At 38.4% G+C, this 20,451-nt stretch overlaps 1 protein-coding gene across 6 annotated transcripts in view; it reads left to right on the forward strand.

The window, feature by feature from the left end:
* Window positions 1–20,451, forward strand: part of KLF12 (KLF transcription factor 12) — a 490,726-nt gene that overhangs the window by 356,160 nt on the left and 114,115 nt on the right. For all 6 annotated transcript variants that reach the window (XM_053563730.1, XM_053563729.1, XM_053563731.1 and 3 more), the window contains one exon: window positions 7,179–7,314. In XM_053563730.1, coding sequence (XP_053419705.1) covers window positions 7,179–7,314 — 136 coding nt within the window. The remainder of the gene's footprint in view (window positions 1–7,178; window positions 7,315–20,451) is intronic.

Below are 20,451 nucleotides of genomic sequence, written 5' to 3' on the forward strand. Positions count from 1 at the left end.
AATAGCAAATTATATCTGCACAGTACAAACATTGCAAGATTTACATAATTGATTGAATTTTTAAACCTTCATTTGAAGTTCTGTGGACAGTGGCAGTTGGTGCTCTGGAGAGACAGGCTCCTTAGCAGTAGCAAAAGTAAAGGAAGCAAGAAACAGGGCACAGCTGAACACGAGTAAGTGCAGGGCCCCTGGGGGCTGGTGCTAACCTTGGAGCGGGCATCCTTTGAGTCAAGCTTTATTTACTTGTGGATGTTTCTCTCGCCCTATGTCTTGATACACTAGCAAAATAAGCTTTATTATTAAACCACTGATGTTCGGAAACCCAATGAGGTCAGAAGATCAGTTGGGCAAATACATCAGGAAGGATGTGCTTTATAGCCCTTCGTGTCTTCAGGTCCTGAGTTTTAATTGAGTAAGTGTACAGCCAGCACACTTACTGGCTGTTATTACTGTTCATGAGGTGAACAAAGAGAAAGGAGCTAGTGCACTTTTTAGAGAATATTAACATTACTGTCACTTACTCCTTCCAGTGTGTCTCCGGCTGGATCTCGCTGTGCTCTGGGCTCACACAACCAGGGGGATCCTTGGCAAAGGACACAGTTCTGAGCATGGCTTCCTTCTGCTCAGAATCTTCCACTGACTTCTTTTCTTACCCAGAACAAAATGCAAAATTCTTACACAGCCCTCCAGAGCCCTCCACACACTCTCCCCTCTCCCACTTCTCTCTCCCACGTCTCTCCCCCCTCCCACTTCTCTCTCCCACGTCTCTCCCCCCTCTTTCTGTCCCCCCACCTCTCTCGTACCTCTCTCTCCACTCTCTGCCCCCATCCTCCTCTTTCTCCTTTTTTTGGCCCCAACTGCAGCCCCCCCTTGCGGCCCTCAGGCACTGAACAAACACTCCTGCCTCCGGGCCTTTGCACTTGTTGTTCTACCTGGGATGTCCCTCCTCCCCTGAAACCAAGAACCCCGCATCCCACTCACCTCCTAAGCTCCTTGCTCGAATATCATCTTCTCCATGAGGCCTCTCCTGGCCTCTGTCTCAAAAATTCTCCCTCTCATGGCCCCATCTGTACAGCACTTACTGTCTGATAAGAGGACAAATAAGGCCTTTTCTTTATCTGTTTATCATCTGTCTCCCGTGGTGCGAAAGCTGGACTCTTACCCTACCTAGTTCATCTCTCTCTCCCCAGCACCCAGAAGAGTACTTGGCACCTCGTAGATGTCTAATAAATATCTGCCGATTGAGTACATACAAGAGAGTTGGGGTCAGGAGAAGTGTTGTATATTATCCAATGTGTGATCTCCCTCTGGAATGGTATTTCAGTTTCAGTACATATAAAAAGAAAACTGCCTAATTGGAAAGGAGACGGTGGGAGATTTGGAAGGAGTGTTCTGTAAGGGTTGGTTGAAGAAGCAGTGAATTTCCTGGCAGGGTGAGGCAGAATGACATTGACTACCAAGTGCCATGCTGGATGCTTTGCATATATCATCTCCTCCACTCCTCACAGCAGCAAGGCAGAGGAAGAAGCTGAGGAATAGCAGCTTGAAGTTAACTGCCCAAGGTCAGAGGGTCAGAGTGACAGGGCCAGAAGTCACCTAATGTTCTCTGAAGCCAAAGCCATATGTCTATCCTAAACAAAGCTCTGTGACCTCCTTCTGGGGACAGTTTCTCTTGGAATGTGTTGGGGGGAGGACTTTTCTACCTACTGATACTATGAATTTCTCCCCTATGTGTTCTACACACGCACACGTTCCTCCGCGGACGCTCATCTTCCGCCTTTCCCCTGATCCCCCGCTGCCCTCCTTTCTGTGAAGACACAGCCGCTCTCCTGGAAGCCAGCGAGCGTCTCTCTAACTGGGACATGTTTCAGCCTTGGCAGGACGAACAATTAGGGCATCTGCAGGTAGCAGGCAGCCTGTCAGTGGCTGAGGCAGGGACAAAGAGAGCTCCTCAGCCATGTGGGCCCTGCACGCGCAGCTGCCTCGCCCCTTCCATCTGTGGGTGCCCTCTCCCCGCCAGCCCAGATGGGCGACCTAAAGGGATCCAGAATTTCCTTCTGGGATTTTCTGTTAGGAAAATATTAGTAGGTTTTCATGGATAGTCATAGATTATGGTGGTGTACACATTTACTGTGGGGATTTACAGGAAAACATCCTTTAAGAATAGGCAGATTGGGCAGATTTATTTCAGTGGAAGTTAGAAAAGTGCTTAATCTTTCATTCAGCACCCAGGTGGGGATGACGGGAGGTGAACATGGACGTGAGCCTGTCTGTGTCAGTACCATTACGTGGGAGGGGGAAAAGCCAAGTTTAAATGCCTCGTGTGCATGGGAGAGTCAGACATAACATACAGCTTTGGGTAACTGCACACCAGGGAGAACCCACCCATAGGAGCCACCCATCACGTATGAGCTTGAGAAAAAGTATAGAAAAACTTTGTTTACCACCACCAGATGTTCCCTTAGGGGAGACAAACCCTGCCTGAGCAACACTGCAGGATGAAAGAAGAGGCTGTGGAAGTCAGAACACCTGTGAATTTCTTCGAGTATTTAGAATTGGAAAGCAGATAATGTAGAATGCAGTAGGGAGATTTTACTTTCTTTTTTAATTTTAATATTATACTTACATTTATGTCACTAAAAGCAAGTCTGGCTCTGGGGAGCAGAAAGCAGGAGGTTGTTGTTAAAAGACAAAATTATAGCATATTGGCTTTAATTTGCAAGTGTAGAATCCAGCGGCAGCAGTCTGGACCAAAAATGGTTGAGAATTCGCTGCCCCACTATAGTGCAGGTCATAGTTACAGACCGAGGAAAGGAAGTGACATACAGAAAACGGAAGTGAGATGTCAGCTCAGTTATTTAGAGCTCGGCATTTGCCTGAATTGAACTTGATCTGAATACTTGGCTGCCTGTGATCTACTGAAACTCGGCTGCTGTGAGAGCACAGGACTCAGCTCCTTGTTATAAGAGTAGTCAAAGTTTCTTTACACATCTTTAGGCCACACTTAAAATAGGTGTGGAGGCCAAATTTAATTCATTTTAGCAGAATGATAGGCTGATAGTCGTTGTAGTGATAGTTTATCCACTTCATTGCTAAAGAATTTCTTCTGGAAGCAGCTGGGAATTCATGGCGCACTGGTTTTGTATTGCCTCCTACCAGACCCCCTGCCCCCAGATATGGCAAGTTAAAGTAGTACCAATTTTATTTGCTCACAATTCTATAGGTTAGAAATTTGGGATTGGTTTAGCCAGGCAGTTTCCATGCTGGTCTCGCCCAGGGTTGCTTATGTGGCCATAGTCATCCAGACACTGGTGTGGCTCGTCGGTCTACAATGGCACACTGTGTGTCTGCAGTTGAGATTGGGGGCCCCCAGCCGAGCAGCACGTCTCTTGTAGGGTCTCCTGGGCTGCTTCACATATTGACTAGGTTCTAAAAACAGCAAGAGAGAAGGGAATGCCAGTGGGCATGTGCTTCTTAAGCCTCTCTACTTTTGTCACATTTGCTAATATCCCTGTGTGACATCAAGTCACATCATCAAACCCAGAGTCATTGTGAGAAGTGACTACATAAGGGCATGGATATAGGGACACATGGAGGGGTAGTTCTTTATAGTAAAAATCTACCACAGATTGAAACTCATACAGTGCCCCAGAACACCTCCAACTCAGAGGAATGACAGCTCCTCCAGTAGTGAGCTAGATTACCCCCACTGTCTGATCCCTTTTTCATTTAAAAGGATTAAAATCTCAAGTGCAAATTCTTTGAGATGTTTGTAGATCATCTCTTGGTCTCTTACATAGAGAAGTAGGTTTGTTTGTTTGTTCATTCTGGTGTCCAAGCAACTTTCCTATTGTCTCTAGCTGGGAACCCAGAGGATCAGTCCTTCCCAAATAGGCTGAGAAGCTCAAAGACTAATGGAGGTGGAAGAGGATGAATGTCCCTGTTCCACATTTAATAAAAATAGAGTGGAATTATGCAAGTCTGTAGATAAGCTAATCATCTGACCTAATCAGCAATGCAGATTTAAAAAGCCTTTATAATTACTTCCTCGGCTTGGCTGAAGGTATGAGTAAAAAGAGTTTCCCAGCATGATGGTAGCAGATGTGTTTCATAATATTTATTGAAAATATTGGAAAGAAATCCTCAATTACGATGCTCCTGAAAAGTACATCAAAAAGATACCACATTTAACATATTTTAAACTTTCAATAAGATGTAAACATAACATAATTTAAAGGATCGTGCAATGACTGTCACCCACATTATTTGGAATCTTTTGTACAATGAGACTTTGACTTTCAGAGCCTGACCACTTACTGGTGGGTTGCCTGTGTCTTCCTTGAGTTGTGTCACTTACCTGTGAGAGCTCTCATTGTCTTGGACAATGTGGGATGACCATAATATTCTATCTTCTTGGGCTATTTGCTAATTTGGTATCTTGGCAAAGGCATCCTAGCATGCTTGGTGTTTCAACAACTTTAAATGTTAAATTGTTGACATTTACAGTGTAAGTTACACCACATAATATGTGATTTGGAAGCCTAGATAGATCTGATACTCATTTTCTTGGCTGGCGGCTTTGAATAGTTGTGATGGCTGTTAAATGACTCATTCTAGATAATGATTACCCAAAAAGAAACTATCTGTGAATTCCTTACTGAAATGCCCAGATCATCCCTGGGTCCTATCGTTTGAGCGCCGGTTGTTTTCATCTGTGCCTTCCATTCTGTGAGCTGCTCAGTATCTTTCTAGTACATTCTTCTGAATATGTTAGCCTGAGCCAGGGTCTATTTCCTACAGCAAATGGACCTTAAATGATAAGATGCCTTCAGGTTCTGTTGGAGTGACTGAATAGTGAAGCCGCCTGTTACCAGATCGTGGTGGATCTGGGTGCTTTGCCCTACAAAGAGTTTCTCCAGCATCCTTAGGGAATCTTCTCTGGAGATCAACTGGGAAATAGTCTTTTTGTCTCCCAGTATATGGTACAAAGGAAATATTCAAAAGCTCTTAGTGAATGTTACTGAATCATTCCTGGCATTTGAAGAAATGAATGTTGTATTTGAGAAAATTAATTGCAGAATCGCATGATAATGAATTGTTTTATTTGAGAAGAGGACCAGAAAATACGGATAATCCAGTGTATCACACAGTTTCTTTGTTAGTGATGGTGAAACTGGAATAGAGTTATGTAATTGAATGGTCATAAAGTATAATACTTTTATATAAATTTCTGAACTCTTCAATCTCTGGATAAGTTTCTTCAATCTCTAGATAACTACTATTGACATTTCAGAAGCGTTCTTTGTTGTGGAGGGCTGATGGTTCTGTCTATTTAGGCTGTCTAATGGCCTCGTTGGCCTCTGCCCACTGGATACCAGTAGCATCCTTCCTCCCTTCTGCCCCTGTTGTCTCCAGATATCACTAAGTGTTTCTTGGGGGCAAATTTGCCCTCAGTTGAGGATAGGCTGCTTTCAGATTATTTGAGTTATTTTCTCTTTAATTCAACCAATAGTTACCGAATACTTCCATTATGCAAAGAACATTTTGGTATATTTACATTTATAGCAGAATATACTAGCCAAATACACTAGCACACACTGTGTTCAACAGATGTAAGTTCTTTCTTAAACTAGTTAGCCACACATTCAGACTCTCTAGGTATAGTTGTTCTAGACGTATTGTATTACTAAATATTAGGTACAATCATCAAAGTTACTATTTGTGTGCAAAAAAAAAAAAAAATGGTGAAATACCAGCAATTCCATCTGGTTCTACCTACCTAATGATGCACAGTAACAAAAAAATAATTTGAGACAAAAGAAATGAAATTCTAAATGTACCCAAATGTCATTGTGACCATGATTGTACATGCATTTGTTTTCCTTTGCAAGTGTTAGTAGTTTTAGAAATGTTACCTAGTAGCTTTGATGAGCAACAGTCTGGTGGAGCTGGGTGGTATTAAAGTTGCTTATTTTAACAATGGAGCTATATAGCAAGCACAGTACTTTTCATTGAAAAAAAAGTGCTAATTTTGTGCTTGAGGCAGGGTCTGATAGAAATTCTGGGCAGTGTTTGCTAAAGCTGTTCATAGGGAAAAGTAGGTGGAAATGAAATCTAATTTAAAAAACAATGTGGTAACATATTACATGTTGACAACAGCCCTCTCATTTGAAGGATCTGATAGGCTTGGCCCAGGGGGTCAGAACATTGAATTATGTCTTGCATTGGCACGTTCACAGTAGAAGAAGGTTACTATCTGAAAATACCTTTTGATAAATGAAATCAGGTTGGAAATGAAGAGCACTTTTAACATCTTCAGACAGATACTTAAAACACTACCCGGCACCTGTGGCTCAGTGAGTAGGGCGCCGGCCCCACATGCCGAGGGTGGCGGGTTCAAACCCAGCCCCGGCCAAACTGCAACAAAAAAATAGCCGGGCGTTGTGGCGGGCGCCTGTAGTCCTGGCTTGGGAGGCTGAGGCAAGAGAATCGCTTAAGCCCAAGAGTTAGAGGTTGCTGTGAGCCGTGTGACGCCACAGCACTCTACCAGAGGGCGGTACAGTGAGACTCTGTCTCTACAAAAAAAGAAAAAAAAAAAAAAAACACTACCCCTTCTGTCCTTTTAATAGATCTCCATGTACAGAAGTCATGAACTGCGAAACAATGGTTCACCCAAATACAGAAAGTACCTGCAACTTTGTATTACTCAAGCAAACCCTGTTCTTTTAACTTATTCTTAGAGCTATAAGCAAATATCCCCTATACCCTATGCTGTCTGCCTTCCAGGGAAAGTGCTAAGGAGCAAGGAAATGGCCAGAACTCTGGCAGCAGAAGCCAGGAGGAGCAGCCACGGGCTAAACAGTAGCTCTAGAGCTACATAATCAGCTTTTGACCACATAGGAGTTGGTAATGCCATGGATTTTATAGTTCCTTTTCTATAATCATACCCTGGAACTCTGGAGAACCAGTGTAGGGTTTGTAATTCCAAAGAATGGAAAAAAGAGTCAGTGAGCACTTGGTGCCTACAATACGTAGCTTTCACTAATTCCTGTGATGTCTGGAGAATTCCATTTGCGTGATATGCACAGAAGAGGCGATCCGTGCTTGATGTTGGTCCAGGACAAGGTTAACTTTCTGCGTGCTAATTTTAATTCGTTATATATGCCTTTTTTTCCCAGCACAAATGGACCCCCGAGGCCTATCTCCCAGACAAAGTAAAAGTGACAGTGATGATGATGACCTGCCAAATGTGACCTTAGATAGCGTTAATGAAACTGGATCTACGGCCCTTTCCATAGCCAGAGCAGTACAAGAGTAAGTATCATATTCTCAGGATGAAATAAGAATTGCCAAGGTGTTCAATGGATAACGGAAACTGCAGCCTCTCCTCTCCCCCAGCCATGTCATTCTAGCTTGAACCGGCACGCATGTCATCAGCTTTCCATCCAGCTAAATGGTCTTCAGGAGATTAGGGCAGAGAATGGAGTGTTTTTAAAGGTCAGGAACTTACGTTTTAATAGGATAGAGGATCTCTGTGCATCTTTTCTAATACTTCCTGCACCCTTCTCTTTAACTCTGAAAAAAACATTGTTCATTTTGCATATCACTATCTGATTATTAACATTCACCTACAATGTTGGAGAAATAAAATACGGCAAGTATCGTTATCTTGTCGTGATAGGAAGTTACAGAATAGCTTTCTTGAAGATTTAAATGTGGAAGATGTTATCACCCTTTGAAAAAGGGTGAAAATTATATACGTATAATTTTTAAAGGGAATCTTTTCTCTCTCATCTTACCTGGGCCACGAAGTTAGATTTTAGTCCTTGTTTGTTGAAGGTAGCTCCTTTACTGTTACCATCAGCTTTGTATCTACTATTGAAGCTTTGCTAGTCCATGTATATTTTTTCTCCTAGAATGAATTGTTTTCAGCTCTATTAAAATGAGGTATATTTGATGAATAAAATTGTACATATTTAAAGTGCACCTGCTAATTGGATATATGTATACATTTTGAAATGATTACCACAATCAAGTTAATGAACACATCCATCACCTCATATAATTACCCTTTTTTGGTGAAAATGCTTAAGATTGCTCTTAGCAAATTTCAGGTGTCTAACACATTATTATCAACTGTAGTCAATATGCTGTTTGTTAGTCTCAGAACTTACTCTTCTTGTAACTGGAAGTTTCCACCCTTGGACCAGTATCTTCTCATGTCCCATGTAGCCCAGCCTCTGGCACCTCTGAGTTTGACATTTTCTTAGATTCTACGTGTAAATGATAACATATAGTATTTGTCTTCTAGAGTGATTTTTAATAACAAAATCTTGAAGAGGAGAGTAGCCACTGTCACTGCTCACACAGTTGTTCATTAACAGTCATCTTAGTTACCCCCTACATATTCCTTTTTCCTAAATATTGAGGACCTACTCTGTTCCATGTATTAGGCTTTGAAATATAAAAAGTAAAAAAAGAGCATTGATAAGTAATTTCGGAAATTACGGTGTAAATGTATGTCTGTCTATAAAATGAATAATATATATTTTATGGATAATCATTACATTTGTGTATGACCACAATATATATATTAGAGGAAACAGGCTATAATGGATCTAAAATAAAATGTGGGCTCAGAAGGATCTGGACTGATACACATTCAAGCTCTTATTATCTATGTAACTTCTGGAAAGGTATTTAACCAAAGCCTTCTGAGATGTTTCTTCATGTGTACTAGGAAAATTAGGATACTTAGCTGACAGGACTTTTTGAGAGAGTTTGATATAGATACAAGCTATAAACAGTGAGTCACAACATTTTGACACATGGAAGGTTTTATTTAATTGTGGAATTAGTGTTGTTATTAATGGTAGAAGTAATAGTAATAGTGCAGTAGTGTAAGTCCATAACAATTAGGTTATACAAATTAAATCCTGGTTTTAAAAATGAAGATACTAAGGATCAGAGAAGGTAAATGATTTGTCCACAGTCGCACAATAAGCAGTAACAAGACAATGTTTAGGACTTCCAACGTCAAAAACATCATTTTCTAAGAGTGCCTGTAAATCTGTTACCAGTAATATCCTTCCACTTGAGCATGTAAAAAACATAGTTTTTCTCTGACTTGTTCAGATAACTTAGTTTCTCCAAACCAAATATTAACTTGAGCCAGGACAGGTATTGAATCCGTGGGGTTGCTGAGATCTTAAAACAGTGGTAACAAGACAATGTTTAACTTCTAGCATTCCAGCATTTCTTAGAATGTCTATATTGTTTCAGTCCAGTTTTTTTTTTTCTTTTTTCTCCCTGATAGTTAAATGAGGACCATTGCCCTCAGCAGCTTGACAAACATAATCATGAAATAAATGTTTCGAGAAAGAGAGGTAAAGGCACATGATTAGAGCAAATTATTTTAATTAACTCTAATCCTTGACAAATAATGATTTTTTTTTAAATTGGTAAAGTTTGGCCTTGTTACCCTGATCCTCTAATTTTTGTATCCCTTTTTCTTCTTATTTTAAACATTTGTAATACTCCTGTATTAATGCTTATAGAAGAATCAAGTTCCATCAAACCAAATTATAAAATGACTAATAATATCCGAAAGAGGATTTTCTATATCTCTAGAAACAAGTTAAAAGAATAAAGATGTAGATGTAATGATTTCAGTAAGCATGAAGTGGAGAAGGTAAGATGAAGTGTAGAGGAAGCAGATAAAGCTATAAGGAGATGTGCCTGTTGTCCAGAATTAGTCTTTGCAGGATTGGTGAGTCCCTGTCGTCCCATATTTGAGTAGTCTGCTCCCTCTGGTTTTGATGTAAGCCTCAGTGGGGAAACAAAGTCAACCTAAATTAATAGTGCTGATAACTTTTGCTTTGACTGGCATCTCTGATATCTGAACCTGTTCAGATAATACTCTTTTTAAACGGTTTCTTGTCAAATTACATTTAAGATAATTAAAACACTTCACTGTTTTCTTCCTCCTGTTTTTATTATATGGCTTAATGAGTAATAATGCACTCTTATCTTTAGTACTTTCTCATTTAAGCATCCTACTGTTGCCTTAGACATTTCTGGTCGCTAATCAAGCATTGTTACTCTTACTTTGGAAAATTGCCTTTTATAATCAAAGTCAGAAATATGGCTGGTTTTTTTCTTGTTCTAAATTTGAACAGTTGATATTCATTCTGTTTATCTTAATCTCATGTATGACTGTGTTAATGTCTTTTAAATTACAGTAGTGGACAGTAAAAGAGATGAAAAAGAAAGGGAAAACACAACTAGTACTGAGAGCCTACTTTTAGGCAGATTCCAGGAAAACTCTTACAGTTTTCATTTAATTTGCCTTGTGATACTGTTTTTACCTGACAGATAAAGAGGCAGAGGCCAGTAGAGGTTTATTATATCCCTGGAGGTCCCATAGCTAGTAATTCACTGAGTCATATATTCAAACCCAAGTTTGTCTAACTGCAAACCTACATTTATTTAGGAAGGGGAACTTATATTTCTGTTTGTTTGGTTTTTTTTTTTTATGTTGTGGCTTTTTAATGTTATGCCATAACCATCTTAAACTTGCAGGGTTTTTTGACCTTTGAACTCAGCATACAACTTTTGAGAAATTGGTTTTCTAATAGTTTTTAAAAATTTTTTAAATTTCAGAATATTGGGAGTACACTTTTGTTTACGTACTTTGTTTTTGTATAGATTGAGTCAAAGTTCAAAGTGAGCCCTTCACCCATAGAGTGTGCACTGTATCAAACGGGAGTGAATTTACCCATTGCCTCCTCGCCTCTCCCCCAGCTTGATTTTCTTTTTCTTTTTTTTTTATTATTAAATCATAGCTGTGTACATTAATGCGATCATGGGGCACCATTCACTGGTTTTATAGACCATTTGACATATTTTCATCACACTGGTTAACATAGCCTTCCTGGCATTTTCTTAGTTATTGTGTTAAGACATTTACATTCTACATTTACTAAGTTTCACATGTACCCTTGTAAGATGCACCGTAGGTGTAATCCCACCAATCGCCCTTCCTCTGCCCATCCTCCCCACTCCCTCTCCTCCCTCTCCCTTCCCCATATTCTTAGGTTATAACTGGGTTATAGCTTTCATATGAAAGCCATAAATTAGTTTCATAGTAGGGCTGAGTACATTGGATACTTTTTCCTAAATTCTTGAGATACTTTACTGAGAAGAATATGTTCCAGCATCTGGAACATAAGTCTCCATTTTTCTTTAAGGCTGCATAATATTCCATGGTGTACATATACCATAATTTATTAAGATTTTCATTGAGATTTACTTCTAATCTTTAAACTCATTGTTACTTTAACAATAATGTGATTTAGGGAGAAGTAATTCTATCCAATACATTCTCAGAAATACAAAAATTCATCTTCTATAGATCACAACATTACAGTGGAATGTGAGGGAGTAAAATGCAAACCATGACAGTGCTATTTAACTAAACTCTAGTTACCCTCATTTAAAGAGATTATTGCCAGGGAAATGTGGTTTTAGGTATGTTTTAGTGCAGGGGTCCTCAAACTATGGCCTGTGTGATTGTATCTGTTCCTGTTTGTTTTTTTTTACTTCAAAATAAGATATGGGCAGTGTGCATAGGAATTTGTTCATAGTTTGTTTTTTTAAACTATAGTCCTGCCCTCCAACGGTCTGAGGGACAGTGAACTGGCCCCCTGTTTAAAAAGTTTGAGGACCTCTATTTTAGTGTGTGCGTATATTTATACTGACATTCCCAAACCCCCCCAAATGAACATCCCTTTTGTAATTGCTTTTGACAGTCTATAAAAGGAAAAGTCGTCGAAGCGTTGGAAGGACCACTGTGTCATCTTCTTTTGCCCTCCTTGACTGAAAGATCTGGGACTGTTTGGACCATATCTCTTCTCTGCTAGTTAGAATAAACTCGACTGTATTGATTGTGCTTTAAGAAAAAGCCAGAGAGGGCTCATGTATTTTATCTCTAAATTCCAAGTATTAAATTATTTCAATTTTCCTCTTAAGATGCTTCTCAAATTCCTGGCACATTAAAAGATGTCACATTTGCATTTAATAATCCTAAGGGGTTCGGGACATCTTCAAGTCCCCACTTCAGATACTTTCACAGAAATACCCTTTGACTCAGATCATTAGCTGGAAGTCTAGCTCTCTAGTAGTGACCATCTGTGATGCCTGGTGTGGCGCTGCTGATGGGCAGATCAGGGAGGCATTTATCCTTGCCCGGGAAGATAAATGCTGCTACAGTGCCCCCCCCCTTTTTTTTTTTTTAAGGAGGTCAGAAAAAGCTCTGAATGATCGCATAGAAATCTAAAGTGTATGGTTGGCCATTATCACCCTGTGATCTTCTAAGCCATAAAAAATTAAAAACGGTGATCACTTAGCCAGTCACTAGGTATTTAAGAACAAGATGGAGACTGTACGCTCCCACCTAGTCCCTTTTATCTGCTTTGGTGGAATGGTGTTGGTCCATTTTTAAATAAGAAAAGTATAATGGAATTTGACTGCTCATTTAATTCTTGAATTGTTTCACAAATTGCCAAGTTAAGTCTTACATTCTTTCAGAGAGTCATCAATTTCATTTTTTTCAGCTCTCGGTTACATGTTTGGGATGTAGAGTGAATGACTTATAGTTATGACCACAGGGGCTCAGAGTCAGACTTTATGAGATGAATTAAAGTCTAGTGGGTTAAAAGCATGGAGAGAACAGAGTGGGGACAGACAACTCCAGCTGGAACAGATAAGAGCATTGATGTGGGAGAGGTGCATAAATTCACAGCAGCTGGTGCTTAAGAGGTACAGAAGAAAGATGGACGATGAAGCTACTTGGAGAGGCAGGTAGGGACCTGATACAGAAAGGTGAATTTATTCTATAGACAGTGGTGACCCACTGATGGGTTTCAAGTGGAAACAGCACGATGAATTTGTGCCTTACAGATAGCCATCCTCAGGGAAGTTGAGTAGTGTTGTGCAGGTCAAGCACTGAATATCCCATTACCATGGCTAGGAATAGTGCTACAAGAGTGTCCACGATCTCCACAGTTGAACATAGGAGCTTGTGAACAAAGCACATATAACACACACACACACACACACACTCCATATATAACATATATAAGACTCCCCAACATGTTGAGCTACTCAGAGGGCAGATATTGTGTCCTAACTTTCTTTCTGTCTACAAAGCTGGCACAGTGCCTGGTTAGGCATTTCTTCCAGGAAATATTTAATTTTTTTGCCAAACAGTAAAAAATAACGAAATGTCCATATTAGTCTGGATGTTATTATTGGTTATAATAACAGTTTGTGTATCAGTTTATTGTTTCAAAATAATTTTATCAAGCATATCTTACTCCTCTCTTTAGCCATGAGTATTATATCCCCAGATGAGTCAAACGTATCTATTACACTGGCAAGTTTTTGTATATTATTATTTTTTCTTCTAGCAGTCATTAAGTACTATTCTCCTTAAAAAATGATGCAACTTCAGTTCCAAGGGAGAATTTATCCTGGAAATTTTTCGATCATTAAAAGATGTATCTGCGAGCTACTATAAGGTGTGGCTTTTTATGAGAGCAATTTATATCTCTCCGTGGTTGGCATTTTATCTTATATGCATAATGCTAAACAATCAATTTGACCCTCCCAAATGAATTGAACATCATCTGATAGAGTGTAAATATAAATAGACTCTCATTTTTTAGCCTATCTAAACACTTGGGAATTATCGCATTAACTGAATGTTGATTTATTTCTTAAACTACCGTGCCTCATTCTAGTGTGAGTGTGTTACTTCTTGGTGATCAGTTTAAAAATGACAGAAATCAAACTTGTTAAAGACAAAGATTTGTGATTGTTAGGTGGGGGAGTCCAAAATGATGCCACAGGGTGTTGCCTGTGGCTCAAGGAGTAGGGCGCCAGTCCCATATGCCGGAGGTGGCGGGTTCAAACCTAGCCCCGGCCAAAAACCACAAAAAAAAAAAAAAAAAATGATGCCACAGATAGGAAGGTGAAACACTTTTAATTGACAGTGGCTATTTATTTTTCCTACTTTTAAATTATGTTTAAAATTTTTTTGGTGTTACTAATTTCAAAGAATTCACAATTTAAAATACAGTGGTACTTCATGTGGTCATTACAGTAAGCTCCAAAGTGATTGCAAATATTAATCTGCTTGCAACATATTCTCTATGTAAGATCTTCATGTAGCTTTCTTTCTTCCTTTATGTGATACCTATATCACATTGCAGATTTATGTCTATCATTTATATTTCTCGTATGTTTCTAATGAGTGAAACCAGTGAGTGTCGATAGTCATTCCTCAACATTTTTGATATGTGTTGACAGATAACATTGAAATATTAATACATTTCACTACAGGTTCCCAGAACAATTCATCACTATTTCATTTATTAATATAGTCAGTAAAAATAAACATGATAGAAAACCATATGGTAATATCTTTGAAATTAACCCAATTCACCAGGATAGAGGCTCCTCTTATTTCCAGTCGAACTCTGGCCTACATATTCTCTCTCCTTATTCCTTTCCAGACATTATAGCCGTTGTACTGTAATTTTTCGTTGCTTTATATCACGGTCCCACCCACTTGCATCGCATTGAATACATGAATTTATGTACATCAAATCAAAACAAAAACATTTGAAGGATACATTTTCAGGGATAGCCTGTTGCTGTATAGAAAAGTCTGATGTAGAGAGGAAACGATAGGCTGGATAAGAGTGCATCTTCCCAGGTTGATATTTTACGTGGTCATCTCCAATGATAACTTGCCATGTACTTTTACAATCACATGGATAACAGTGGTCAGCCAGTTGAAATCTAATATATCATGCATCGTGGCCTATCCTAAATATTAAATTCCAAACCATATGCAGTTAGCACAGTAAAAATGCTAAGAAATTCCTGATTATTCTACAAAATTACTAGTATGGGGAAAGGAATTCCAAACTTAACAAGTCTGCCAATGCTTAGTTTTAAAACTACTTGCTATATCATTAGTGTGTTATTTTATCCCTACTTATGAAAAAGTAAACCTAATATACAGGGTGGCCATAAAGTTTGCATGCATTTTTTTAAATAATTACATTGTACATGAACTTTATGGACACCCTGGATAAAAGCTGATGCGCTAATTTAATGCTTTAACTTAAATTTAAAAGTAATTAGGTATTTTTGAGTAAAATGATCATTTTTATTAACCTAATTTTTTTGATATAACTAGGGGGTACAATTTGAATTCTGGCAGATGTATATATTAGATAGTGGTGACATCTGGGCTTTTGTACCCATCATCTGAGTAATATGTATCCAAACCTCATTTTTAATATTACACTAAATCAGATAATGTTTCTAGATAAATTTCTGGATGTTTGTTGATAATTTGAATGAAATCACACAACCAACCCCAGCATCAGTATAGTGGGGAAAATATACTCTTCCCTTAGAGATAAGGGGGGGCTTTAGAAAAGTGATGGTAAGTGTACTAATATTTCAGCAAAGAAAAGTTTTTGTTACAGAAACAATTTACACAAATAGATTTACCCATTTTTCTCATTAAATTTTGGCCAATTTTAGCCGTTTTCCTTTATAAAATTTCTAGGTTGCTCTGCTGTTGCTCATAAGTTATTCTCCCTGGACTCACTTAAACGATGTATTTTTTAAAAATCAGTAATAACAGATACACTTTTTCTGTCTTGATTTCATAGGGTTTATGCTCTCAGAAATGTTACTTTGTTTTGCTAAATGTAAGGGCTATCACTAAAAGATAGAGTTTGCAAAAAGGTTCATTCCACAAGAATAAGCAAAACCTTTGAGACAGCTGTGTTCAGTGTGTAAATTCCAAAAAGAAGATTGGTTACCCTCCTATGGTGTGCAGGATGACAAAAAAATATCATCAGCTATTGTGTCTCCCTAATTTCTGAGATTTTATAGCTATGGGCTAAATAATGACAACATAAATAAAATATAAAATTGAGACTGTTATCTAGATAATTGAAATTAAAATTGTGAGCTAAAATGTCACGACCTTTCAGCAGTGTTTTGATCTTCAGTTCTGCATCCATTCTGTATTTTGTTTTGGATACCTAAGCACTGGTACAAGTGAGACAGAACAGGAAGTTGATTCTTACAGTTGAAAGTATCCATTTTCTAATGCAAATATAAAACTAATTTTAAATTGCACATTTAGAGAAACTTTTTCTAATATATAATAGGAGAACACAAAGAAGAAGTTTCCTTAGGAAAAGCAAATATCTTGTCATCATGTATTGGGTAGATCACATTGTAGGATTGAAGTATTTTTCACTAAAATTTTTTATGAAGTTTATTAAAATCCAAGTAAAGTCAGCAAACCAGTCAAGGTTTTATAATGGAAGATTGGCCAACAAAATTGGAAAAGAGTTATTAGGTTAAAAGCATGTAATCCCTTTGTGTATAAAAACTAGCCTGATTTTTAAAAATCTATTTCTTTGGTAAAATCTTTAGCTGTGGCTTCTTACCCCTACGTTTTTACTCAAGTTTCCAGGTGGACAGCTGCTTTGAAACAAATCTGAGGTTTCATAAATGTTGCTGCATCTTTCTTTTTAAAAATCAATGTTATGTTAATGTTTTTAAAAGGTGACATTATTAGTCATGAAAATGAGTAACAGATGGGTCTCCTGCCAAAAACATCAGGAAGAATATATCGGAAGTCATTGAAATATTTGAGAAGTGAGCAGCTCTGGGCCTGGGCAGGATTCCAGTGGTGGCTTTTGAACAAGTATCAATAACAATAACCATAACCTTAAGTGTCATATTAAAAATGTAATGCTTTATAATGATCAATTTATTCTTATTTATATATCTTACAATGTTCTTAATATAACTGTGAATGAATTATCTCATTTTATAGATGAGAAAAAAAAAGACTCAAGAAAGTGAAGCGACTTAGTTGGCTCTTTCCTTCCTCCTGTCTTGAAGCAAAAGGATTTATGATTCGTATTTAAAGAATATTGTTTGGGTAATAACTGGATTCTAAAGGATAAGGTGAAGGAAGAAAGAAGGCCATACCTTTGAACTGAATATTGTAGCAGAGAGGAGCACGTGTTAGGAATTCTGTGCAATATGGAAATGTCCAGACGGAGCTCTTTTGCTGGTATTTGGACATCTGAAACTGGACCTGATTAGGGAGGACTGGAAATAGAGAAAGGGAGTCAGTGGCATATGAATGATTATTGAGGTTATTTATTTTTATTTTTTGAGTATTTCTTTACATACATTAAAACACCCATTTTAAAGATACAGCTCACAGGATTTAACAGTTGTGTACCCTCATCTAAGATACAAAACTTTTTCGTTACCCAGAAGGTTGTCTTATGTCCCATTCAAGGAAATTCACTGCCAGCCCCCAAACAGCCACTTTCTGATGTTTGTCACAACAAATTAGTTCTGTCTCTCCATTTGTGGAGTTACATGATGTATAGATATATATAGCACATAATTTGTTTATCCCTCCATGTTGTGATGTGTGATGAACATTTAGGTTATATTCAGTTTGGGACTATTATAAGACTTTGTGTTCAAAATTCTTATGTAGACATATGTTTTTCTTAGATACCAACGTGGGGGAATTGCTTTTTCAAAGGTAGATAGATGTGTGTTTATAAGAAACTACCCCATTTGCTCCTGCAATCCCATTACTGGGCATCTACCCAGAAGGAAAAAAAATCGTTTTATCGTAAGGACCCTTGCACTAGATTGTTTATCGCAGCTCAATTTACAATCGCCAAAATGTGGAAACAGCCCTAAAAGCCTACCAACCCAGGAGTGTATTAATAAGCTATGTTATATGTATACCATGGAATACTATTCAGCCACTAAAATGGATGGAGACTTTACATCCTTTGTATTAACCTGGATGGACGTGGAAGACATTATTCTTAGTAAAGCATCATAAGAATGGAGGAGCAAGAATCCTATGTACTCAATTCTCATATGAGCACAATTAATGACCTAGTGCACAGTGGGGGGTGGGGGAGAGGGGAGAGCAGAGAGTGAGAGGAGGGAGGGAGGTGGGGCAAAGGAAAAGCAGACGGAATGAGGGAGGGGGTGGGAGAAGGGAAGGGCAGAGAAAGGGAAGGAGGGAGGGGGTGGGGTCTCAGTGTGTGACACCTTTTGGGGGCAAGACACAATTATAAGAGGCACTTTACCTAACAAATGCAACCAGTGTAACCTGGTTTCCTGTACCCTCAGTGAATCCCCAACAATAAAAAAAAAAAAGAAAAGAAACTACCACAGAGCTCTCCAAAGCAGCTGTATCTCTTCACATTCCCACCAGCCGTGTAAAGGAGTTGCATTTGCCCTACATCTTCAGCTACCTTTGCCTTTCTTTTTAAGGGATTCTCATGACTTTTAGGTCTTTAAAAGAGGATTTATTCCATTCAAAGGAACAGAATGCCAAGGGCTCAGTTTTGGAGGAAGCGCAGTAGTGAGGAGCCAGGTGAAGGAGGATTTAATCAGACAGAGGAGACTTAGAGAAGTCTAAGTCTAAGTCTAAGTCTAAGTCTACCAGGAAAACAGGTCCTATCCCTCTGAGGTTCAAGGAAAATAAAAATGAGAAATCTGTTCAATCGAGGGGGGGGGAAATCCACTAGAGAGACAATAGATCTAGTTATGGAAAGGACATATAGGCCAGGATGCAGCAGGGTAATAGGAAGGAATTGTGAATGCTGACGGAGTAGGAACCTAAGATTTTGGAGAAAGACATGTGGAGAAGATGAGAAAAATGAGAATGACGGCCAGAGTAATGACAGTCATTTGTACAGACTAGAGATACACCTGGAATGAAGACGATGTTTCAGACAGTTCTGCAAATAATCATGTTTGAAAAGAAACTTGAATTACAATATATTTTTGTCTGTGTATACAAAATAAGCTTCCTTATCTGATAATTATCTGGATAAATTGGCATGGGCATCAATCATGTTGTTTTATCTGTTCGAATTACACTTATTAAAGGCCCAGTATATGCCAGAGCCATTTTTATCACTTCCTCCTCTGTGTTTATCTTTTTAATTCTAAGTGCAAGATCGTTCTTTTTTTCTTCATGTGAACTTTGAAATTCCTTATTCTTTCCTTTGATCTTTTAACTTCAAATATAAATACATACTTGTAAATTGTAAATGCAAAGTGTGGGCTGAGTCTTGGTTTATCCTGGTAAGAAAACAAGGGGCTTTTCTTTTTGTTGTAGCCCTTCTGTTCGCAGTCTCCATAATGTTTTATACCTCTATAACCTTCCCATTTCTTATCGTTTGGCGAAATGAGAGTCTCGTAAGTGCTTTCAAGATTTCTGTGCTTGTAAATTGCTCAGGTACTATATAGTTACTTGTTTATATTGCACAGGACTAAGATCATAAAATCAAAACTTTGCTGATTCGTCTAGAGACTCCTCTCATACCCCTTTGAATGAATGCATAGTTTTACTTAATTCCCTTCTGATGCTGGTCATGTCGTTACTTTATTCATTCTGTGCTTATGGAATGTTGGCCATAGATAAGACACCTTGCTAGATGCCTTGACAAGTAGGGAATGTCATCATTAACATGCTAAGAGTGATTTCATTTTTTGTCCTCTATGATACATAGCATATTTGTATTCAAAGAAAATTTCTAGTGAATTTAATTTTTTCATGCATTGCATTCATTTCTTCTCTCTTTCACAAAGGGAGCTCACATTTATCCAACATCCAGTAAAACAGGGAAAAATAAGATTCAAGATAGTCTCAAGTGTCTTACTAATTTTGACCCTTCGCAAATCATCAAAACTTTGTTTTAAACAAGTCTGATACTTATAAGATGCTAACTGTGTTGATCGTGAAATGAGTCATGAAGAGCTGGAGCAGAATAGCGATAAGCTGGCCGTGAGCGTAGGCAGAGAGTACAAAGAAGCGAATGGATCCCTTGATTCTTGTAAGCCTGGGGTCAGCCGTCCTGCGCAGCACAGCCTATGGAGCACACAAGCTGGTCAGTTTGTTAATGTTGATAGTTTCTTAATTTTGAGGGCTAGTTAAAAAGAAGGTGACCCTCACATAGAGACAGGTTAATCTAAATAATCCGTCATGGTCCTTGCACTCCGACAATATTCTTCAAAGAAAGAATACGGGGAATTGAAGATGATGCAAAGGTCAGAATGATACAGACAGCTAGGAAGAGTTGAGTTTTTGTAATTACTTCACAGGAGAAGGAGAACTTAAGGATATTTTCAAAGTTGTCTTCAAATACATTGACTGTCATCAGACAACAGGCAGGGTTGAATAGTGGTTCAACTGGGAAATGTATAGGAAGAAGACTGCACGGATAAATGGTAAATGTTGGGGGTACGAAAATATATTCATAGGTATATATAATATTGTATTTGTAATATTTTTAA

This window comes from Nycticebus coucang, chromosome 15 (assembly GCF_027406575.1).
Source record: "Nycticebus coucang isolate mNycCou1 chromosome 15, mNycCou1.pri, whole genome shotgun sequence".
In the NCBI taxonomy this organism is placed as follows: Eukaryota; Metazoa; Chordata; class Mammalia; order Primates; family Lorisidae; genus Nycticebus; species Nycticebus coucang.